This window comes from Eucyclogobius newberryi, unplaced genomic scaffold (assembly GCF_026437365.1).
Source record: "Eucyclogobius newberryi isolate DKJ021-1_F unplaced genomic scaffold, fEucNew1.0.hap1 SCAF_14, whole genome shotgun sequence".
Lineage (NCBI taxonomy): Eukaryota > Metazoa > Chordata > Actinopteri > Gobiiformes > Gobiidae > Eucyclogobius > Eucyclogobius newberryi.
This window is the reverse complement of record NW_027315768.1, coordinates 10228172-10250467: the sequence shown is the minus strand read 5'-3', so window position 1 is coordinate 10250467 and position 22296 is coordinate 10228172. Positions and strand designations below refer to the sequence as shown.

Here is a 22296-nt window from a genome sequence, read left to right as displayed (position 1 = left end):
ATTTTTAACCAAATAAAGGTGAAAATATGACGACTGAAGGCTTCTAAATAGAGAATATCCATGAATAAAGTGCATTCACGATGAAAATGAAAGTATTTCTTTAGTCGACTAGTTCTAATTAGTTGATTAATGGTTGCAGCTCTAGTAAATAAAAGAAAATGCAGTGCTATTTAAGCATATGGGCTCGCTACGCGCTCGCTACACGGTCGCTACGCGCTCGCTACACGCTCGCTACACGCTCGCTATGTTACACGCTCGCTACACGCTCGCTATGTCACACGCTCGCTACACGCTCGCTATGTTACACGCTCGCTACACGCTCGCTACACGCTCGCTATGTCACACGCTCGCTACACGCTCGCTATGTTACACGCTCGCTACACGCTCGCTACACGCTCGCTATGTCACACGCTCGCTACACGCTCGCTATGTCACACGCTCGCTACACGCTCGCTATGTCACACGCTCGCTACACGCTCGCTATGTCACACGCTCGCTACACGCTCGCTATGTTACACGCTCGCTACACGCTCGCTATGTTACACGCTCGCTACACGCTCGCTATGTTACACGCTCGCTACACGCTCGCTATGTTACACGCTCGCTACACGCCTAAAATGAAGGGACAAACTGGGGAGGAAGACTGTGTTTGGACTGAGCTTGTCGCTGTGTGGAGTTGGAGTAAATAAACCAGGGCATTATCAGTTTATCCTGTATGATTTATTTGTATTTATTTATTTTGATGGAGGTTGAAAATATCATTAATAGAAAATATGAATGGGAAAATAAACTGAATATAGTCTGAAGAAAACAACTGCTAAACTTAGTCATTGCATTGGGTAGATATTGACTTCCTAAATCAAATAAATAAATAATCATTAATAAATACATTTTCAAAAAGGAGATGGTAGAAAAAAAATGCAAAAGCAATTAAAACTTGTGTTCATACAATTTAAAAAACATATGATTTATCTATTTGTTTCTTTTTTCTTATTCTTTTGTTTCTTTTTTGTGTTAATTTACTTTATTTCATTTTGTAAAATGGGTTTGCCTTCTATTATGGTTATTTTTAAATGATTATTTTGAAGTAAAAAAATATAAAAATGATTACCTAAGAAAACCAATGTGAACATAAAAAATAAATAGTCAAATCATGTTTTAATTTCTTCTAATAAACGGTCAAATTAACTACATTTCTTGTCGTGACCACTTCCTTGGTTGTTGAATAGAGGAAATTGTGTAAAATGTCAAAGTTCTAAATAGTAATGTCTTTAATTACGCACTACACTACATTTTCCATACAAACGTGAGAACCAGCGTGTGTTTTTTGCCTTACAACTCGCGAGGGGAAATTGCCCTGACCTTCTCCTTGGTGCCAGATTTTGAAAGTTGCAATCTAATAGCCGAGATAAGGCCTCGTATATGGTGGGCGGCTTGTGAGTCCACGCGGACGGTCGGGGGGGATCGGAACAAGCGTCTTTCTGTCCTGAGAGCGGCTCGTTAAAGCGAGATGGCAGACAGCGATGGGATCATTTTCCTGAAAACGTCACTTAAAGCGTCGCGTCGGGCTTGGAATCGATCCAGAGTCCTTGAGCGTCAGCTTAGAGATGCCTATCAGTTTTATGGGCAACATTCAATTACCTCCTTGATGAATCGCTGACTTTTTTTCCCTTCCCGACCACATAATCACACACATAGACACACTTTTTATTGTGTTCGCAAACTGCTTCCATAAATTCTGCTTCCAATTAGCACTTTCCCACTTTTTTGTGTGTTTTTTTGCGGTTGTAAATAGCAGAAGGGTGAGCTCACCTGGCTTCTCCAGCACGTCGTTTTTGTTGTACGGATTCTTATTGTCCGGGTGCTTGGGCGGGTGCGGAACTCTGGTGGGGTTGTCTTTGGGTGAAATAGGGTCTGTGGGACCTGGAAGAGAGGACAAAACAAGCACAGATGAGTTTATTTTGTCTTAATACATCTTATTCTCGTCTTATTACATTGTATACTTTTTAGTTTTACTTCACTGCATTTGAGAGCAGGATATGTACTTTCTACTCCAACACATTTTTGAACTGGACTGAAAAGTAACAAAAAAAAATCACACATGGACTCAACTTGGAAAGGTACACATTGAAAAAAAAAAATCTGGACTAAATGGGACTCATATTTTGGACCTTGTGTGCCTTAACCTTTCTTTTCTTAGGATGCCTTATTATTTTTTGTATAACTTATTTTAAAATCTATAATTTCTTTCCCAATGGTCCTGCCCGGTTTGTTTTATGTTTTATAATTGTTTTTATTTTTTAATTTAATTTAACTTTATTTTTTAAATTGTGAAAAAAATATATGTTTTTTTCACAGATATTGAGGAGTAATTTTTAGCGTTAACATCCTGCAAGAAAGGTTTTGTGTTCCGTCCTGCCTTAAACAAACAAAATTATACATGAAATGAACCAGCAAAATTAAGATTTGTATTTAAATAGCTATGGGTGATCAAAATCTCAAAATTTACCACTTTTGACAATTCTTAAAATCAGTGGGAGCAACTTTTTAAACTCTTTTCTACTCTTAAAGTACATTTACACAAACTGCTACTTCAAAACTTTTATGTGCTACTTACACTTTTAATTGAGCCATTTCTTTTCACATGGATCTGTAACTTTACAAAGTACTTTTTTCCACCACTGGGTCTTAAATGTATACTTTTACTAAGCCTGAGACTTGGTTTGACGAACAACAATCACAGCTTTGGTTAAAACTTCCCCAGAGAGAATGAGTCGGCGTTAACCACATGGTTTTTTACTATAGTTTTCATTGTTTTGTGCCTGGTTTGTTTACAGTATTCAAGCTCACAGCAGAACTTTACTGCAGTCTCACAATTGTTTATTGTTCCAGCTACTTTGCTTAACACGGGGATTTACAATAAGACAGGAAGCTCACACACACAAGTCTTTTCTTGCTGAATTGCTTGAGATTTGCTTGTCTAAATGTAGCAGATTTCTGTGTCTTTCTGCGCTTCCATTCATTTCTTGACCTTGAAAACGATTTAGCAAATGGAGCTATTGAAGTAACAGTACAACCTTGGGAATTTCCCTCAGTATTGTGATAACTGTAATTAATAGCTGTAAGACAATAGCAAGCTGTTAAAAAGAGCTGTAGGTTTGTTTAGACGTGTTTGTATTAGTAAAGGGGCATTTCTGTTTCCAGTCATTATTAGGTTAATCATTAATCGTGATTATTTATGTCACAATATAATGGTAAAGACCAAAACATTATAATTGTGACATTAAAATTAATGTTACAATTAACATGAAAATTAAATTAAGTCTTTTTTTTGTTGAATTAAGAGACATGTGATGATTTTAGGCGCTCTGGCTTTTTTATCTGGCTGTTTATGTCAAATTGATTATTCAGAAAGTTAGATTTCATAAATTAGTCACATATTGCCCTTTCAAATATTAAGATACCGATAAGCGATTTGCAGTTAATATAACGAAAAGCAATCTTAATGAGGTTTTATAGTGTATAAAACATGCTTGAGTGCTCAGAAAATTCCTGTTTTCACCTACCCCCTATCATCCCCTAAAATTCCGACTCCGGGTCAAGTATGTACGGTTCAGAAATGTCACGTAAGCGTGTCACTTTTAAAATATAAAAAAATATGTAAATGACAATCTGCTGCTTGGTGAAATGCCACTGTGAAAAGGGGCGGGGCTTATCACTATCTGCAGTTTTGAACAGGAAGTCAATGAACCAGTTTCTATTACGAAGCCGTTTTAGCTCAGCATTGCAGAATTTACAATGAACAAAACGTAAAACGATGATCGAATTATGTCATAGCTCGACATTAAGTAGATGGAAAAAAAAACACTTAAAAAAGCCTTAAAGTCCACAAATGTAAACCCTTCTGGACGTGTATAAAACTGTGAACTGTACGTCAACCAAAGTCAGTACAGTTTTATTGCTCTAAAACCTGGGCATTCCAAGTACATTTCCACTGCAAGTTTTGGTTTGAGGGAGCATTCACAGCAGATGCTCAGTGTGTGTGTGTGTGTGTGTGTGTGTGTGTGTGTGTGCGACGGGCCTTCCGCTACATTACTCCTGGATCTGGATCTTGGCCCTTCGGAGCCCCAGGTGTCATGGAGACGATGGAGCTGTGGAGCTGTTTGCGGTGCGGCCTCCCCTGACCTTATTAGGACACGCTCGGGGCTTCGGGGGGGCACGCTGGGGCCCCCCGACTGGCGCTGGTACTCATTGTAAGTCGATAATAAGGTACTCACTTTGCCCCACTTTCATGACTATCTTCATGGACTTGGTCTTGCACACGCCTCCGTCCTGGTTGTCGATGCCCTCCATGGTGCCGTTAGATGTCGCTGGAGGAAATGAGAGGGAAAACCAGGTTAGATTTAGCAGGAAGTTATATGAAATTACATGTTGAATATGAGGTGGGAGAAACATGAAAGAGTGGATAATATCGGAGCTGTTGTTTGGGAGATCTGCTAGGTTGAAATATCATCGATAGTAAAACCATGATAAATGACCTCAAAGAGTCCGAATCAGTCTGTTCAATGTTAGACCTGGTTTGGTTCTGGTTTAGTCCTGTTCTAGTCCTGATTTAGACCTTGTTTAATACTGGTCTTATTCTGCTTTAGACCTGCTTCAGTCCATGCCTGGCCCTGTTTATATTATACCTCATTGATCGACCCTTTTTGCACATTTTAGTTCGCATCAACTGCACCTTTCACTGTTTACTAAAAGGCCAAAGAGCTGGGTTTATTTTGAAGTTTGAGGCTTTTATTTTTTAAGTGTTTTGCAAGGGACAGAGTGGGAATGTTACTTTTTGAAAAATAGTGAGTTTTCTAGTGCCATCTCCAACATTCCAAACAAGGATATGAAGTGATATTTCTGCCATTTTCTGGTAAATTTTCTGGTCCATTTGCGTTTTGTGCAACACATAAACCTCAACCTAGACATAAACAGGCACATTTTAGCACGTTCCTGATGCGTAAATATCATCTGAATATCTTTATGGAGATTTTAATTCAGGACAAAATCAGTTAAGTTCACAACAATAATGATGAAGTCCTTAGCGGAATCAAAAATGCTGAATTGCTAACAAGTCTGTAACTGCATCCTTGCATTTATTTCCTTCCTTTTTGCCGGAGAAGGATATGACTCATAAGGACACAATTCATCCCGTCGTCACTTCTGTCACCCGGCACCGGAGGAGCACTTCCGTCCTCAAAGTCAATTATCCTGAGCAATTGCATGTATAATATCTCCTTGGCAGTTAAAGGAGAAAGAGAACTCGACGACAGCAGCCATGTTGGCAGTGCCGCAGGTTAAATTGTTGGATCATCTTATATTAGCGCTAACTACACTCCGGAGATGGATAACCAGTTATTAAAAATAAGCTCAAGGAATTTATAAGGCTTCAAGGTAAGTAGAAAGCTGTCAAAAGTATAAACCCGACTCGACAATGGCCACTTTCCAAGGAGAGAAAGTCAAATAGAAATGATGAATTGCTCGCATAAAACGAGCTATTTGAAGATCTTAGTAAGAACGCAAGCGGGGCTCTAAATGCTAAAATCGGGGGACGTTTCTGGCAGATGTTGGGAGAGGAATCTGCGAGAGGCGGAGCAAGACGTCCCACTTGTGACAGGGAGGAACAACACAGGCCCTGTTAGCAGATGTTTAGTGAGCCGAATATGCACTTTTCATGAAGAAACAGATGTAGACAAGAACTTGAAACTGCCTTAAGGGATCGCAATAAATTTCCCCATGTGGGACAATAAAGGATTATCTTATCTTATCTTATCTTATCTTAAACTAGGAATTAAAAGGAACGCTACTGCAGTCAGCCTCTAGTGGCCATTTGTGATACTGCAGGTGTTTAGCTTCATTCCCTCTGAGCCTCGGAAAATACACAGAATTTTGAGGCCTTGTAGGTAGAGCTCTGAGATGCTCTGTGCGGATCTTTAAGTCCATAAATCATCAGCAAACTTAGTCTAAGCATTTCTTCCGTAAAATCATGTACATTATAACTGCGTTAGCATGTCGGGGTCAAGCTAGGTTTGTTTTTCTTCCCTAAAAGATGAGATGCTAATGCAAATGTCCTCAAGAGCATGTTTAAAGGCCAATAACATGAACAATTATTCATTATGTGTCCTTTTTAAATTCAACACAAACTATATACAAGCTTAGAACCAAAAAATAGACAGTAAATATACAATATACCGATTACAAGAAAGAAGACGTCGCTAAATTCGTGGGAAATGCATCAAAGGCTTTCCTTGTGTGGGCCTGGCTAGCCGACATTGAAGCCACTGCGCCATGCCAGCTCCAGTCTAGGGACAATAACCAACCCTTTGATTTGATAAAAGAACTTGCTCCATCTGTAGAACAAATGACAGAGTGCATAAAAAGCCATATTTGTTATTGCTTGCTTCTAGTGGCCATCAGCGGTAATAGACTTCAACAGTGACCGGAATAACAAGGCCCTTTGATTTGATAAATTGCATCTCTGTGCTGTGTGCTACACGTCTCGGCGTGGGCTAGGGGCCAAAGCTCAATCATGTGTACACGCCCGAGCTCATTAGCTGCTCCGTGGTGCTCCATGCTGCCCTCCCAGGCCGCCGGGAGTAAGGGGGAACAGCCAGGGCAAAAATAAAATGTGCAGTAAATTAGCAGGAAAGGTTATTTTTCAGCAAAGTGGAGACGGCAGCTCATACATTACAATATAATAATACAAAAAAAAATATTAAAATTGTTAAAAAAATTAATAAATTTAAATTACAATATTATTATTGTCATTTATTTTGCTTTTTTATTACTTTAAAATTATCTGTCAGTAGAGTAATTCAGGCATAATGTGTGATAGTGTGATTTTTCTGACTAATACAAATACGAATCAAATGCATTTCAGAACATGTTTGTAGAGGTCTAGTTTTCAAAGTTTTTAAACATAAGAAGACATGCTTTTATGTTGCTTGAAAAGTACTCCAACAATGGTCTTTGTTAATGGCGTTTTTTTGCATAATTTCGATTTGATTGCGTCACAATCTGTATACCGAGTGCACACGTTGATACTCATTAGCTGCTCTGCGCCAGGACACTGGAAGCAAATGCTATTGAACAGTGGGACAGTCCAAAAAAAAAAAAAGGGTTGGCGGGAGGGAGGGAGTAGGGGTTTGTGGTCTATCAGGTCAGTAACACAGTGGCTAACGAGCTGCCAGGGCTTAGCGGCTTGGCCTGTCTCCAGTGCCCAGTGGCCCGCATTCAGCACCACTCCCACACCCCCCCCCCCCACCCCACCCCCGGCCTTCCTCCTTGTCGCTTCTGCTCGGAGACTGCCACCATACCTTCCCCCCTTCCACCTTAGCCTGTCCCGCTGCGTTCCCATCATCTTCTGACTGGAGATAAATACAAATAAAATGGCCGCCACTCTGCGTACTCCGCGCCACCATGTAACTGTTCTGATCAAACATCTGTCACGAAAAGCATGCCGCCACGTCCCTCCCTCTGTCCTCCCTCTGTCCTCCCTCCAGCCTTCAAGTGCTGACCATTGGTTATTTTTCGGAAGAGAGTCAAAAGCACATTACAGACAAAGCTCCTTAAAGGCTTGTGCTGCCATCCTAACTCGCGTGTGCTTTTGGATGAACACCTGGCTGCACAAAACAAACAAGTTTTACAATCAGCCTCAAAAATGATTTATTTGTGCCGTGATTGGAACTGTAAGAACTTGGGCATGCTTTTCTGAGAGGTGAACTAAGGTAAAGTATGTCAATTGAAGGGCTAAGCTAAATTTTGATGCATCCAAAACATATATTAATTTGATTTAATTTTTTTATAAAAATGAAAGAAAAAAAAAACCTATCTTGTTTGACAATGTTATGTCAAACGATTTCTGTTTCTGTTCGTTATGTCAAACAAACAGAAATCTTGAAATGCTTTTGTCGAGGTTTGATTATCAGAGAAATGAAGTGAATGTGAAATGCAGAAATATTTGTATTTACCACATCATTTTTATTTTTAATCTGCTCTTTTGGGGGGATTTTTTTGTATTAGATATTCGAATTTTGCATAATTTCACAATATTATAAGAAAATATATTGCCCATACTGCCTGCCTCTAAAATGATTTATTTGTGCTGTGATTGGACACTGTTTTCTTGAATGTATACTAAGGTAAAGTAAGTCCAAGCTAAATGTTTGACACATCTAAACCCTCTTCAAAAGGATTCCGTTATTTGCAAAGCCGCTTAATCTTTGCGGCACAAAAAAATAAAAAAATCCACCATACTCCAACATCAATTTCCTCTTCTCCTTTAAATGCCGGCATGCAACACGCTCTCTCTCTCTGGCACAGGCTTGCAGTCCGGCAAAAGCCTGACTTGGATTTCAACAGAATGCGATTGTTGAATGGGCTAAAGCGGCCTGAATGACTGGGCCCTCTGAGGTTGGCTAGCAGGACAGAGTTAACCGGCTAATCCATGACGCTGGGTGGAGGGAAACGGGCCGGGATGCAAAGCGTTTCAATACAAGAGCCCCAACAAATGGATTCAACCATAGAATCGCAAACAGATAAGGCTCACCGCTAATGGGGCTAAACGTATGACCTTAGCGGGCAAAACAAAGCATGGAAACCTATAGCTTATTGGATGAGCTTTCATCATGTGCTCATTGACACTATGAATGATAAAGACATCCCTTATTTAAAATCCAATGTTTTGCAGGCTGAAAATTTGAATTACACGTTGCCCTCAATTGTGGCTTCCATAGTAACAATCAATTCTGAAATGGATCAATCCCTGACAATTAATTGACGGTTAACGCGTGTTGTGAGTTCTATTCCCGACTCCGACAATTGACTGCATGTCCTCCATTCTCTCTCATCCCCCATTTCACACTGTACTTTCCTGTAAATGAAGCCTACGGGCCACAAAAAACACAGAAGACGGGGAAATAAGACCAGCAGGCAAAATCAGTCAGTGGGCTGTGACAAAGTGCGGCTCCAGACCAACTTGACAGCTTGAGTGGCAAAGACCCACAAACAAATAAGCGAAATCACATTACACGAGACCAGACCAGCAGTGCCCTCAGCCCAAGTGTGACCTCAGTGAGTGAAAGCCACCTGTAAAAACTAGCACCGAATCCACAATGCCACCCCCGCCCCGGCCCCTGCCCCGGCCCCCGCCGCTGCCAGACTCCCTAACTTCATTTCAGCCTCTTGTTTATCAAATCAGGAGAGTGGAAAATCAGCCCATGTCTTAACACAGACACTTAATTGTGAGCTGTGGCATTCAGAACAACACCCTGAGCTTTTAACTTGATTAGTTTAGAGTTTTTGTGGAGGTGGAAAATTGCTAATGCCACGGATAACTCGCTTAGGGTTGGGCAGCTCAGAAGTGCAAAGCATTTTGGTGAGTTTATTAAAACGTGGCAAAATGTTGAGTTCTTTTTACTCGTGTTGTCACACACACATAACATAACATTTCAAAGGAAAAAGCCAATTTCAATGCCACAGTAATAATTAGAGCTGCGACAAGTACGTCACAACTAATCAATTATAGAAATAGTTGTTAACTAGTAATGGACTATTCATCATCTGGTCTATACACAGACTCCAAAACAAGAGGTTGTATTATTCCGACTGAGCTGTAACCACATCAAATTGACAGAGGAAATGTGTACATTTTGTGTTTTTGATGAAAACACTCTTTTGTCAGTAAATATTCTCAGCAGGAACAGCAGTAATATATATATATATATATATATATATATATATTTTTTTTTTTTAAGACAATTGACAATCATTTTAAAAGATTGAAATTTAATTTAATCAATTCCTAATTCAGAAAAAATGGTCTTGTAGTTGAATTATTTTACTCAACAGGCAGATAATCTTTAAATATGACCAAAAAAAACAAAAAAACATTTGAAACCAGTCTTCTCCGAATCACTCAAAATAGAAATTCAAATTTCGTCAACGCTATACAAACCCTCAATTTAGCTGTGGAAACATTGTGGGCCATCAATCAAGGGGCGAAATGACTCGAAAATTGTATAAAATGATAGATAAATGATAATGAGGTGATTATGTCATGATAATTGTGGCTGGGACTCCTCTCTAAACCATGCATCTGTCCGCTCGCATATGAAAGAGCCTTTGAAACGTCCAAAACAATACTTTGGATGTGGTTTCGCTTAAAGTTGCCAAAACTCGGCGCGTATAATTACACCACGCTGAAAGAGGGAGTTTTAACGGAGTGAAACGACGTCCCTGACAGAGATATGAAGGGAACAGATGGACAGAAAAAATGGAGAAGAGCGATGAGATGAGGACGGACAAAGACTGGCTATGAGCTAAACACAGCATTGTTTTTTTACTCCATGAACTTTCCGCGGAGCATGAATTCATCGACATAGCGCCGGGCCTTGTCACCGTTTGTTTGGCGTAATGGGGACTGACAGGATGTAGGCTCGGCGCTGACCCCGAGAAGCAGGCCGGGGCATGGAAAGGTCACTCCTGCAAGTCAGCTAATGGCCCTATGTTTCAAAAGCTATTCATTCCACATTACGATTTGTTTGGGGAGGTATTAATCGATTATTTTAACGAGTACGCAACCGTAAGTTTGGTGATTCACGGCAAAGCAAGTGGCCGACCCGTTGACCTTAACAGCTAGTGTCGATTCTATTTGCAAACTTTGTTACTGCGACCAAATACTCAGCAGACGTATTGGAGAGAACGATGAAAGAAGAAGTACTAACTAAGATCGATTTTTTGAGAACCGTTTGATCTAAACACGTTTTGCCAAACAACCGCGACTTAGCATTGGTGGCTATGCTAGCAACTGTTCAATTAATACAATATTTTTTTAGTAATAAGGTTGAATTTAGGGATGGGGTTAGCATTAAGGCTAGGGACAGGTAAATGTTGTTAAGGTTAGGGCTTTGAGACAGGTTTGCTAACGGTATTGGCAGAACTGCGTTGGGGGGAAATAAGGACGCAAACTTGACTAAACTAGGCATGAATTTGGGCTGAAATTTGACCAAACCACTGATGAGTTAGCTCTAAATACTGATAACCCATTTTGCGTGACAGTTGAGAGTTGTCCTGTCTTGTCGTAATGCGCATTTGGACGCAAACACCTGCTCCACATAACAAACACAGCCAAACACATTTTCAGAGTTTAAATTCTTAATGAAATCTCCCCAGTCTGTCCTCCAAATGCCCCTTTTCTGTTCCACTTTTCTTTCCCTTTTTTTCCCTCCTCTGCTTTAGTGCCCAAGCCTCTTTTACCATCTCTTCCGCTGCCCTTCTTTCCCGCTTTAGCTCATATAATCATCTCGCTTGCTGGCTTCTCGGCTGCGGGCCATGCTGCCGACAACAATCACATCAAACTCATCTGCTCTTTAAACTGGAGCAGCATTGTGCACTACTACTCCATTATATGCACGTACACATCCACCGGAGACTCTTGCGTGGCTGGGAAAACCGCTGAAAAACTACAAAAAACGCTACGCTTGGACGACAAAAGACGCTAATGGACCCCTAGTGTGCTTTCTCTAAAGTGCGCCCTTTGATTGAGCTCGAAGCAAAAGCGAGCTTCACAGTCAAGTAGTGCTAGGATGCTAACAGTTGAATGCGATGATAGCTTGCATGTTATTTTAGGGCTTCAAATTCTGGTCAGCGGTGGATTTTAGTTGCGCAAGCTTGACAGAAAATGCAGTATTCAAATTACGTTGCAGTCATATTTTACCACAATTACAAAGACAAATGGGAAATGGTGACTGACTTTTTTGGTGGGAAATTTATACAGCATGTATTTTAAAACACTGATCGAAAGGAAAAGAAGGAAAATCAATGCAATGGGTTCAATTCTTTCGGATATAAGTCTCCCAATAATCACAAACCCAACAGTTTTGATAAGTTTGAAGAGTTCTAAAGGTAATCATCTGGATAATGTTTTAAAATCCAGACGTTTTTGACTCGAAACCTCTTGATTTTAAAACAGGGTCCGGATGATTACCCTTGAAATTGTATGTAAAACCAAAGACTATAGATAGTTTGACACAAATTAATCCAAATGGTGGGCCCCGAGATCCGCAGCATTGATGTGGAAGCCTCTGCGATTGTGAGAAGAAACGGAGGATTAAACGCTGCTTAATTAATTACGTATCGAGTGGTCCCTCCAAAAAGGCTAATGCCATCCACGCGGTGAACTTTTTTGTCACAGTCTGATAGATTTTGGACAGTGCCGTAGTGGGACATGGAGGGGGGAAGTTGATGTAATTAAGTCGCAACGGAGAGGATGAATAGACTTGCAATACGGAGCTTTGTTTCACTGGCTAAATAGGAATGTTATTGTCACTACGGTCGTCAAAAGTATCAAGAATCATACGCTAATCGACACGAAAAGTAGTATCGAAACAAGATAAAAATAATACGAACGGGACAAAATGCTGAGCTTTGTCAGAGCCATTATAAAACAAACTACTATTTAAGGTTGAAAATAAAGGTATTTTTCTTATTATTGTGTTATCAAGTATCAAGCTTTCTCCTTAGTATCGAAATCGAGTTTGAAATTTGAATACCTTTACGACGCTGATTGTGACTTCAAATATTCAAAAATAATTTAAGATAGTCCATAAAAAAAAAAAAACTGCATATTAAAAAAGACGCAAAAATACAGCTAAGATCTCCTCATATTCTTGCATCTAGTTTAAAACCTTCGCGGAACATGAATAATTTAACTCGTTTTAACCCTCCGAGGCAAACCGCCCCGCCGCCTCCGCGCCTCCCTTAACCTCTTGCCTTGTGTCTATTTTAACGCCTGTCTGTGCTGTTTTGCCTGTTACAGTTTACACATGAATCGCACGGACAATAGACTGTTGCGAACCGAGCATAAGTCAGAGCGCGAGATGAAAAAAACAAAACAAACAAAAACACACCCAAGGACTCATTTCACTGAAAGGCGTGAGACGGTTCGTCGGAAATAACTGCTCTAATTTACATTGCGTTCTGGAGGAAAATGAGTTGCCGACTTCCCTTTGCTGCGGTGAAATGGAATGCAGTCTGGGGTGTTTTGTACATCTGTGCGCGACGTGGTTGTGCATTATCATTATCGCACCTATGTTCCCCTCCCCAACCTTTATCCACGCTCCCCGTTAACTCGAATTTGCGAAACACGAGCGCCGCTTTGTTGCGAATCCTTCCGAACTATCCAAAAGCAAGGCTGGGTGTGTAAACACGAGCACCGGCCCATCAATTATTAAGTACGTTGTTTGGGTGTGGAGGAGTAAAAAAAAAAAAAGGAGGGAGTGGGATGTGTCTGCTTCGGAGTCTTTGTAGTCCCGGAGCGAAGTCAGGCAGACTAATGTGGCTGCGTCTGGCGTTATCTGTCATCCGTCTAACATTTCAAACACCAAACGACGTGATTTTTTTATGTGACCGGGATTCAAAACTGTTCTCCGCCAATCGAATCTGATTTTCGTTCACAAATGTGACCTAGATCTGATTATTTCATGCCTGAATCTGAGGCATCTGATTCAAAATGAACTCGCAGGTCACATTTATCTGACTTCTTTTGTGGAATTAAACAGGTACCGCATTTTTTTTTTTAAATTGGAAAAGACTTGAAGTAAACAGATAAACCTGTCAAACGCCTGCCAGACAACAACAGCAACGCTTACAAAGGTCTACGCTATGAAATGGTTCTGTAATGTGCGACAAAGATGAAATATTGAAGACTATTTGGTGCTTTCTCGTTGTAGTCGACTCGTGGTTTTGTCCCGTTTCTTCTCCTCATCGGACACTTTAACATTCAAACATAAAAACTGATTTGAGTCACATTTTATCTGCAATGTGAACCGCCTCGCTGAAAAAATCTGAATTTAACGTCAAAACCAGCATCTAGAACGTAGTCTTTGTGTCATCGCTTTGTCTAGAAGGTTCCACAGCATGGTATATGTTGCAACTTAAGTCTATGCTTGGTAGCCGTGCGTCTACGAGTGGCAGCTCGTAGACGCACGGCGTAGACTTTTTAACACCAAAGCAATGGACGGAGTACTTTTACGGACTACGACAGAGTCTGAGGACAAAGCACTGGAAGTCAAGGCACTGGAAGAAGAACTTTTAGGACTACGACAAAGTCTAAGGAATAAAGTCTGGCGGTAATGCAACACTCGGATGTCAACCGCCATAAAACAACAACAACAACAACAACAACATTATTTTCTTCTATTGCACATTGAGACTTTTTAAAATACATCATCAACAGCAACTAAATATTATATTTAGGAATTATTGATGTATATCGGAATAAATAAATAAAAATTACAATGCTGTTTGTGTTGTGAAAGGCCTTTTTTGTATGTGTTCTAGGTTACAGTTATGAAAATAAGACATTTTTTTGTTATTGACTAGTCACTGGGAAAATAACTTTATTTTATCTGGCTATTTTGTCACAATTAACTATATTTTGTCTTCAATTCAGTTCAAACTCATAAAACCGGTCACAAACTTGAGGAACAGTCACATGTCATATAATCACAATCGTTCAATCGTGATGTTTTTCCTCACAATAATCGTAACACTAAAAGTTCACCCACTTATCCACATGTAGATGACGCATTAGGCCCAGTTACAGGTCAGATCTGTGGAAAGGTGACCCCTCTCACTGTAAGAATGCATGTCTTTGGATAAAGTTTAGAAAATAACTGAAACAAATGCTAGCTTGATACGTTTAGTGCCATATTATGGAAGTTACATAGTGCTTTTTTAAAACATACCTCCAACTATCAACTAACAGACTGAAGTGACAGCATTTCATTTTAAAGACGCTTTTCCAACGTTTAACAGCAACTTTTAAATCCAAATACGCTTAATAACGCCACAGAAAAATGCTCGTTACATCAGTGAATAAACAAATCTACGAAACCTGCCTGGTGTTTTGGTAGCGTCTGGCTTTCATTGACTTTAATTTGCTCAGTGTGCGTCCACCCGCACACCTGTTCGACACGAGCGCGGCAGGATGTGCAGCGGCATGCAAATATCCTGCAGCTATGACACATTAGCGACAGAGCAGCCACTGTTTGGGCTTAAAACTTGCTGACGGGAACCTGTTTCGGGGGTAAACACATCTGCTTCACAAGTCGCGCTGTGGCGTTTCTCGCTAACGTAGAACTAATGTGATGATTTGTGTCAACTTTACCAAATCGACCACTTCTAGTTCAACTTAATGGTGGTTTTCACATTCTGGAATGTGAGGATGTCATGCTCTGATAGGGAGAGAGACAGATGAACCTATCGATTACGCTGAACTTTTCCCTGAAATATGTAAAAGGTAAATAAATGTTTCCTATTAAGATTTCTATCGGTGATTAGACCTAAGAATGATGTATAATGCAACAAAAAACTGTATTTTAACAAAAAAAAATGTACCTGCCCCATATGTATTATATACTATTTGCCAATGAGATGTTGTGTTGTCTGAAACACAACATTATGATCCAAAAATGTGGCTTTGTAGTGTCACAATTTGAATGGTTGCAGTTATCAAATTGCAAAGACTGTAATTATTTTCAAACCCACTCACAGTGAGGACCCAACAATTTGATATATATTTTTTATAAATAAATTTTAGTGCAATGAAAACATCCAAAATGAAAAAAACAAACATGCTTTTGTTTAAAGGTTTTAAAAAGTTAGGTATTGAGCCTTTTAGGTAACAGCTTTAACGATTAACAGTTGACTATACAAAAAGTAAATGTTAAAGTAACGTTGAACCCACAATTGATTTTAGTTTTATTTTACCGAAAGATATATTACATACTTTACCACAAATCATATTTATTTTTGTGAAGCTCCAATAGAGTTTGGGACTAGAGAATGTCATTTTAAAAATCTTCTTTTTAAGAAAATTAACTGCAAATTCTACCCTGGAAATTATACATGTTTGTTTATTTTTTGTTACAAAGCCCTAAAATCCTTAGTAGAGCAGCCATGATATAAACATCACTTTACCACTTTTTGCTTCAAAATACCTCTGCAACATTATTCCCAATCAATTTTGCAATTTGAACGGACACAATTACCAAACCGTACATGTTGCCATCATTTCCTCCACAAACATTTAGATATCCATCCCATAAGACGCAGCCCTAGAACTTAGCTAAAGTCTTAACCTCCTTCTCTACTTTGGCCACAGATTGCTATACGGTTCATATCATTTTTAATAAGATAATTTCCCACTTGTTTTTGTGTCCCAGAGTGAGAACACTCCCCCCCCCCGTCTACGCCACACCCCCCCCCCCCGTCTACGCCACACAGATGGTTCGGTCCACCTCCCGCGCTTCAAACCGGGGGGCCGTCACTAAAATCCCCGTCTTCCACTTCCTCCTCCGCGGACGCCATTTGCACGCCGCGAACAATAAACGTACCTGCGCGGCTTCGGAGCGCCACGAGTTAATCCTTTCTTTTTGTTTTTTTATACATCAAAGTGTTGCCGAGCGAAGTCTGCCAAAAAATCCAAGATACACTGCGGTCCTGCGAGGCATTTGGAGTCCTACAGACACACACTGCTGCTCTCACCTCAAACGCTTAGTAACACACTTGCTAGATTAAGTAGGCGGATTGACACCTTTCCCCAAAAAAATCCCAGCATTTCTTTTTGCCACGTTTCAACAACTTTTGGCAGAAGAAAGAAAGTGTAATTACGTGCACCACTTTCCCGAGACCTGAGACAAGAACTCACCTTAAAGTTTAGGACACATAATGACAGCTTTCTGATTGTAAAAATGCCTTTGTTAAGTTGAGTCATGGCGTTTGGTTTGGTTTGGTTGTGTATGTGAAATATGCTGTAGACAGCTGGTCCGCTCCAGCTCCTAAATTATGTAACAGCCAAGTTATTATACCTTTGGGAGGCACTTTAACAGAACAATGTCAAATGTGCCGTTTTGAAATGGAAAAAGAGCTTAATTCTCCACAAACTTCTATAAGAAAATAGAAAGGGATATTTATAAATGTGTGTCTGATTGAAGTATAATGATATTCAGACGATCTTATGTGTTATGACATTAGTCCTGATTTTGGCTGTGGTGTAGTCTTGTTTTAGTTGTGTTTTAGTCCTGGTTTTGTCCTGTTTTAGTCTTCTTTTAGTCCTGGTTTCGTCCTGTTTTAGTCGTGTTTTAGTCCTGGTTTTGTCCTGTTTTAGTCTTCTTTTAGTCCTGGTTTTGTCCTGTATTAGTCTTGTTTTAGTCTTGTTTTAGTCCTGGTTTTGTCCTGTTTTAATCTTCTAAGAGTCCTGGTTTAGTCCTGTTTTAGTCCTGTTTTAGTCCTGGTTTTGTCCCAGGTTTAGTCCTGTTTTAGTCCTGGTTTTGTCCCAGGTTTAGTCCTGTTTTAGTCTTGGTTTAGTCCTGGTTTTGTCCTGTTTTAGTCTTGTTTTTGTCCTGTTTTAGTCCTGTTTTGTCCTGTTTTAGTCCTGTTTTGTCCTGTTTTAGTCCTGTTTTAGACTTGTTTTAGTCCTGTTTTTGTCTCTGGTTTAATCGTGTTTTGGCCTTGCATATTTTCTTAACAACAGCCACGATATTATCGATACATTGCCCACATCTGTTTGCAGCTCTATCATCATCTTCACCCTAAGAACACATAGTATCTTTGTCAATACTTACAGATGATGTAGTAGTCTTTCCCTCTGAAGAACTCCAGTCCCCACAAGTTGGGGCTGAACTCCTGAAATTTGAGGGTGAACTTGACGTCCTGGTCGGGCTTGACACAGTTCAGGAGCGGCGTGTCGGCCTTTGTGATGGTGCAGCTTTCCAGTTGGTCCCTCGGCACCATGTACACTTTGTAATACTCCACGCTCTCGCCAACGCCGCCCTCCACCCGCGGGCAAACAATGTCCAACTTATCCCCGATTTGAGGGTACAATACCACGCCTTGGCCTGGGATGAATCTGGAAAGGAAGATGGCGAGAGAAAGACAGAAAACGTTAGTAAGGGGTTGGCAATAATGAAAAAAAAGAATAATTCCGTATCTTTTGGGATGATCTTGTCATTGGCATCCATCAGAAATCTGCTCAAACGTGTCAGTATCAAAATAAACCCCAAAAACTGCAGATTTTTTTCTTTTTTTTCTCTCGTAATTATAAAGATTACACAGCAAATACGCTATATATATATTTTTTTTTTTTTTCTATGTATTTCATCATTAATCCAGGAAAGGTCATCTAGACACCATTTTTAGAAATAAACACATTTTAACTTCCATCCAAAAGTCATTTTCAATCTAAATTATTTTAGAAGCTAGCATTAGCATAATATTAGCTTCTCAAACTATTTCCTTCAGATTAACATAGATTTTTATTCTTAAACTTCTTATTTGTCAGCGTTTTCATTCAAAGTTCCCTTTATAGATGATACACTTCAATCTCGCGATCTATTACTATTTTTTTGACATAAAACTCCCACTAAAAGTTAGAGAGGCAAAGGCATGCATTATGTAAGCCTTCACCGCCATATCTTTCAAATTCAAGTTAATTATTGATGCTGTAATTACTGATTGTGTTCATCAATTTTTCAAGGGTTGGGGAGTGTATGTGTGGATTTGGAAAGTTGAGATAATGAGGCAGAGAATGAGAACAGAGAAAGCTCGCTCGCATTTGGTGGGAAAATGTCAGAACATCGTCGGCATACAAAACAGGGAGTCGGGAAACAATGCGAGAGGAACAGCCGCGGTTCGACATCGCGCCCCAAGGCCGTTCTCTCCAAGTGCACTTTCATTTTCCCTTAAATCCTTCCCAAAACGTACAATAATGTTGCCATTTAGTCTCAGGGTGTAACGCTCCCGCAGCGTTCCAGCGATTTCGCACATACACACACATTTGTGGCTAGCGAAAACATGTACTTATCAGCTAAATCAATTTACCTCAAGCCTTCAACGGTTAGCAATTACTCTGCATCAAGACGGCCTTTGTGGCTTCATGCAAAACAACAATCAAACGCGTAGGAATATACATACAAAGGATTAGGCAAAATATGGAAAATTAGCTAAGGTAAAGAAGCTGTACCCATTTTATTTTTTATTTTTTTTGTAAAGTCTGCTTTCCCAAATACAGATATGCTCTTGGGGTGAAAATGAGTCCATCGTGTGCTGTTTGCATCAAATTATAGCACAGTTTATGCTGTACAAAGCAGGAGGTGCGCAGTTAGCATGCTAATTGTTGTTAGCTTTACCGTAAAAACAACAAAACTGGCATGGAAAGTTGTAAAAAGCGCTTATAAACTCATCACATTTAATAATTAGGATGCGAGAAATGCAGTACGTAAGCAAGTTGCTAACATTTTTTTAATTAAGTACATCACTCTTTAACGTGATGCACAGTTTGACGAGTGCAATGCTGATTATATAAATGGCTTATTTGCTTCCGTTTTTCTCGACTGGAAAGAGACAGAGGGCACAGGGGAACGCTCACGCTAGGGACTGATGAAGAGGAGCCGCCAATTCATAATTAACAAAGTGAGCTAAATGAAAGAGCGGTGGGGGGGAGGCATGCCACAATCAGCTTGCCTGGTAATATCGTGCGGACATTTGGAGCGGCTTTTATATCATTATGGTCGGATATTCAGTGACTTTTAGGGCTGTAATCCTTAGTTGTTTGTCGATTAATTGGTCCATGATTTGTTGTCGGTGAAGATAATAAGGATTTTTATTCACGACAACAGACAGTTCAATCTGCCTTTTCACTAACGAAACGACTGCAACTAACGATTATTTTGCGAATGATTCTTTAGATCAGGCATGTCCAAACTAGGGCCCGGGAGCCAAATGTGGCCCTCAGACCAATTTTTGTTGGCCCTCCAGCTTCCTGCTATGTCGGCCCAAACAACAAAAAGTAGTCATACCAACCTAATATGAATATTCTAGGTCTAATTAAAGGCTCATCGCAAAAACGTCAAATTCAAACTTTCGAATGATTCACTTTGTCATTCAACAAATTCGATATTGTCAAGTTGTTTGTGGCCCTCTGCCTCGTATAAGTTTCAAAATGCGGCCCTTGGTGAAAAAAGTTTGGACACCCCTGCTTTATATTAACCAAATATGTTTTTCATCCAAAATACTAAATGTTTCCGACGTCTATAAAGTTGCCTTTGTGCAAGATCATACCATTTTCTGAGCGCTTTTGCCACAATCATCCCCTTCCAGACAAGTAATAGATGCACAAGGCCTGTCTTTAGCCAGCCAATAATTGTTCCGTAATCCGACTGCAGCTTTAGTAGCGTTAAAACAGGTGTGTACCCAACATAGACAGAGTAAAGACAATCCTTGGCAAAGGGCTAATGGATTTGAACGTTGTTGACAGCTCATATACTCCTCTGTCGTTTGCTCCCGCATTGTTCTTGCCTGCATGATCTTTGTCGCTCTAGGCTCGGCGGAAAAAAAAAGCTTCCAACACACAGGCTCAAGTGCACACGCAGCAAGCCGCCAGAACTAGGGCGAGCGAATCATTTTTTCTTTCCTCTTTCTACCCCTCGGGACAACACTCAGCAGTGGCACAGTGCGGCCAGCGACGGGGCCGATACGCGGAGGCTACGTCAATGCGTCGCAGCGCCATCTGGCATCGAGCTGAAGCATCCAGAGAGGGCATGAGAGTGAGAGCGAGAGACACAAGAAAGGTCGTCCGCAAAGGCCCCGGGGTCGGATCGACTGGCCGTACACTGCATTAACGGTATACATGCGCGTTGGGGCGGTTTGGAAGCGCTCAGTCATGCGTGTGGGCAGGCATGTGTGTTTATGCAGCGCGGGGGGGAAGCCTGAATGAGTCCATGTGCTAGCGATAAAAATTGTGTGTGGCTCGTGGTGGCCATTATTTATCTAAAGAGGCTCATGTGGAAGTGTTCACTGTAATAGGCGCTGAGGACGGAGGGGGGCGGACTTCAAGCTCGCGCGGTGGATGTGTCAAGCTGGGTAAATTGCATGTGTCGTTAAAGTTGGCAATGACTCAGGTCTGGTCTTAAAATGACAGCAGTTACAAATTTTGACGGTTGAAATGTGTTGAAACTGTAATTGTTGTGGCTATGGGTAAGAATAGCTATGTAAAATGTTAGCTAGTTAAATGGGAGGCTATGCATTAAAGTGCATGTGATTTTTTTTTAATTATGACTTTGTGTGGTGGGATAGTCCCTGTGGTGAATGTTTATCATAGTTTTACATCAGTCAAGTGCCGTTTGTGATGAAAAATGTAAGAATAAAAGTTGATAATGACAGAATACCTCTATCGATGTCATCAGTGAGCGACATTTCGTCCGGACAATTTACAGGCAGCACAATTTTCACAATCAGTTTAAACAGTCATTTAACTACAGCTATTAGTATTATAACTGTTGTATAATTAATATAGATAATGGCCCTTGTTTACAATATGGTTGCTAGGTAACTGTTGTGGAATTCACAACCTCCAACTAGGAAGTAACATAATAAACATCAGTAAAATTGTCAAACTGAGGAATAAAGAGGTAGTACATTCATTTCAGAACACGAAATAGACAAACAGCTTTCATGTTTTGCTCTCAAAACTCTAAAAAACAAAAAAACGTTTAAAAAGGCGACTAATTTCCATCGTTTTGAAGTGCTAGCATAGATGCTATCATCAAAGGAAATTGCGAAAGCTAACACAAACAAAACTAGCTTGGAGATAAAATTCCTCTTCTTCCCACAACACCTCATTTGCTTTTGTTTTCCAGTTAAAAGAACACAAGATAAGCCGGTATCATGAAAGAGTTTGTGTCCCGTTCTCTCACTGTCTTCAGCCATTCAGAATTAGCCAGAGGCCGAGAGCAGAAACAGGCCTAGCGCGCTCCATAGTCTCCATTTCACTGCCAGCGCCGCATAATGAATGTATTCAATAAATGCTGACAAAGGAGGGAAACTGTTTGAATGTGGTTTTAAGATAAGCTCGCAAAGAGGCTGATTAAGGGCAAAAAAATGAGCTACTTTGGAGGGAACAAAAGACAAAAGGCTCAGGGGAGAGTGCCATTGTCGGGTCGGACAGTGATGCGTTTGTCGCCTCGTACCCGCAGCGCCGGCGAATGTGACAGGTGAATGTGACAGGTGAATGTGACAGGTGAATGTCGGGTACGGGACGCGAGCCTGGATCAGAAAGCAGATGCTGGGACAAAACGCTGAGACAAAAACGCTAGAGCTGGGTTTTGATTCAAATTTCAAGAATCGATTCGATTCCGATTTTTACGTTTTAAAATTGATTTTTTCCGATTTCTCAGATATGGGATCTGAGAAATT

General features: G+C 40.3%; 1 protein-coding gene across 2 annotated transcripts in view; it reads right to left on the bottom strand.

Annotated features, from left to right (window-relative positions):
- The window catches only part of efnb2a (ephrin-B2a), a 36627-nt gene that overhangs the window by 5435 nt on the left and 8896 nt on the right, over positions 1-22296 (bottom strand). For both annotated transcript variants that reach the window (XM_072444294.1, XM_072444295.1), the window contains exons 2-4: positions 17670-17953; positions 4278-4370; positions 1813-1923 (exon numbers count right to left, since the gene is read on the bottom strand). In XM_072444294.1, the coding sequence (XP_072300395.1) occupies positions 1813-1923; positions 4278-4370; positions 17670-17953 (488 nt within the window). The remainder of the gene's footprint in view (positions 1-1812; positions 1924-4277; positions 4371-17669; positions 17954-22296) is intronic.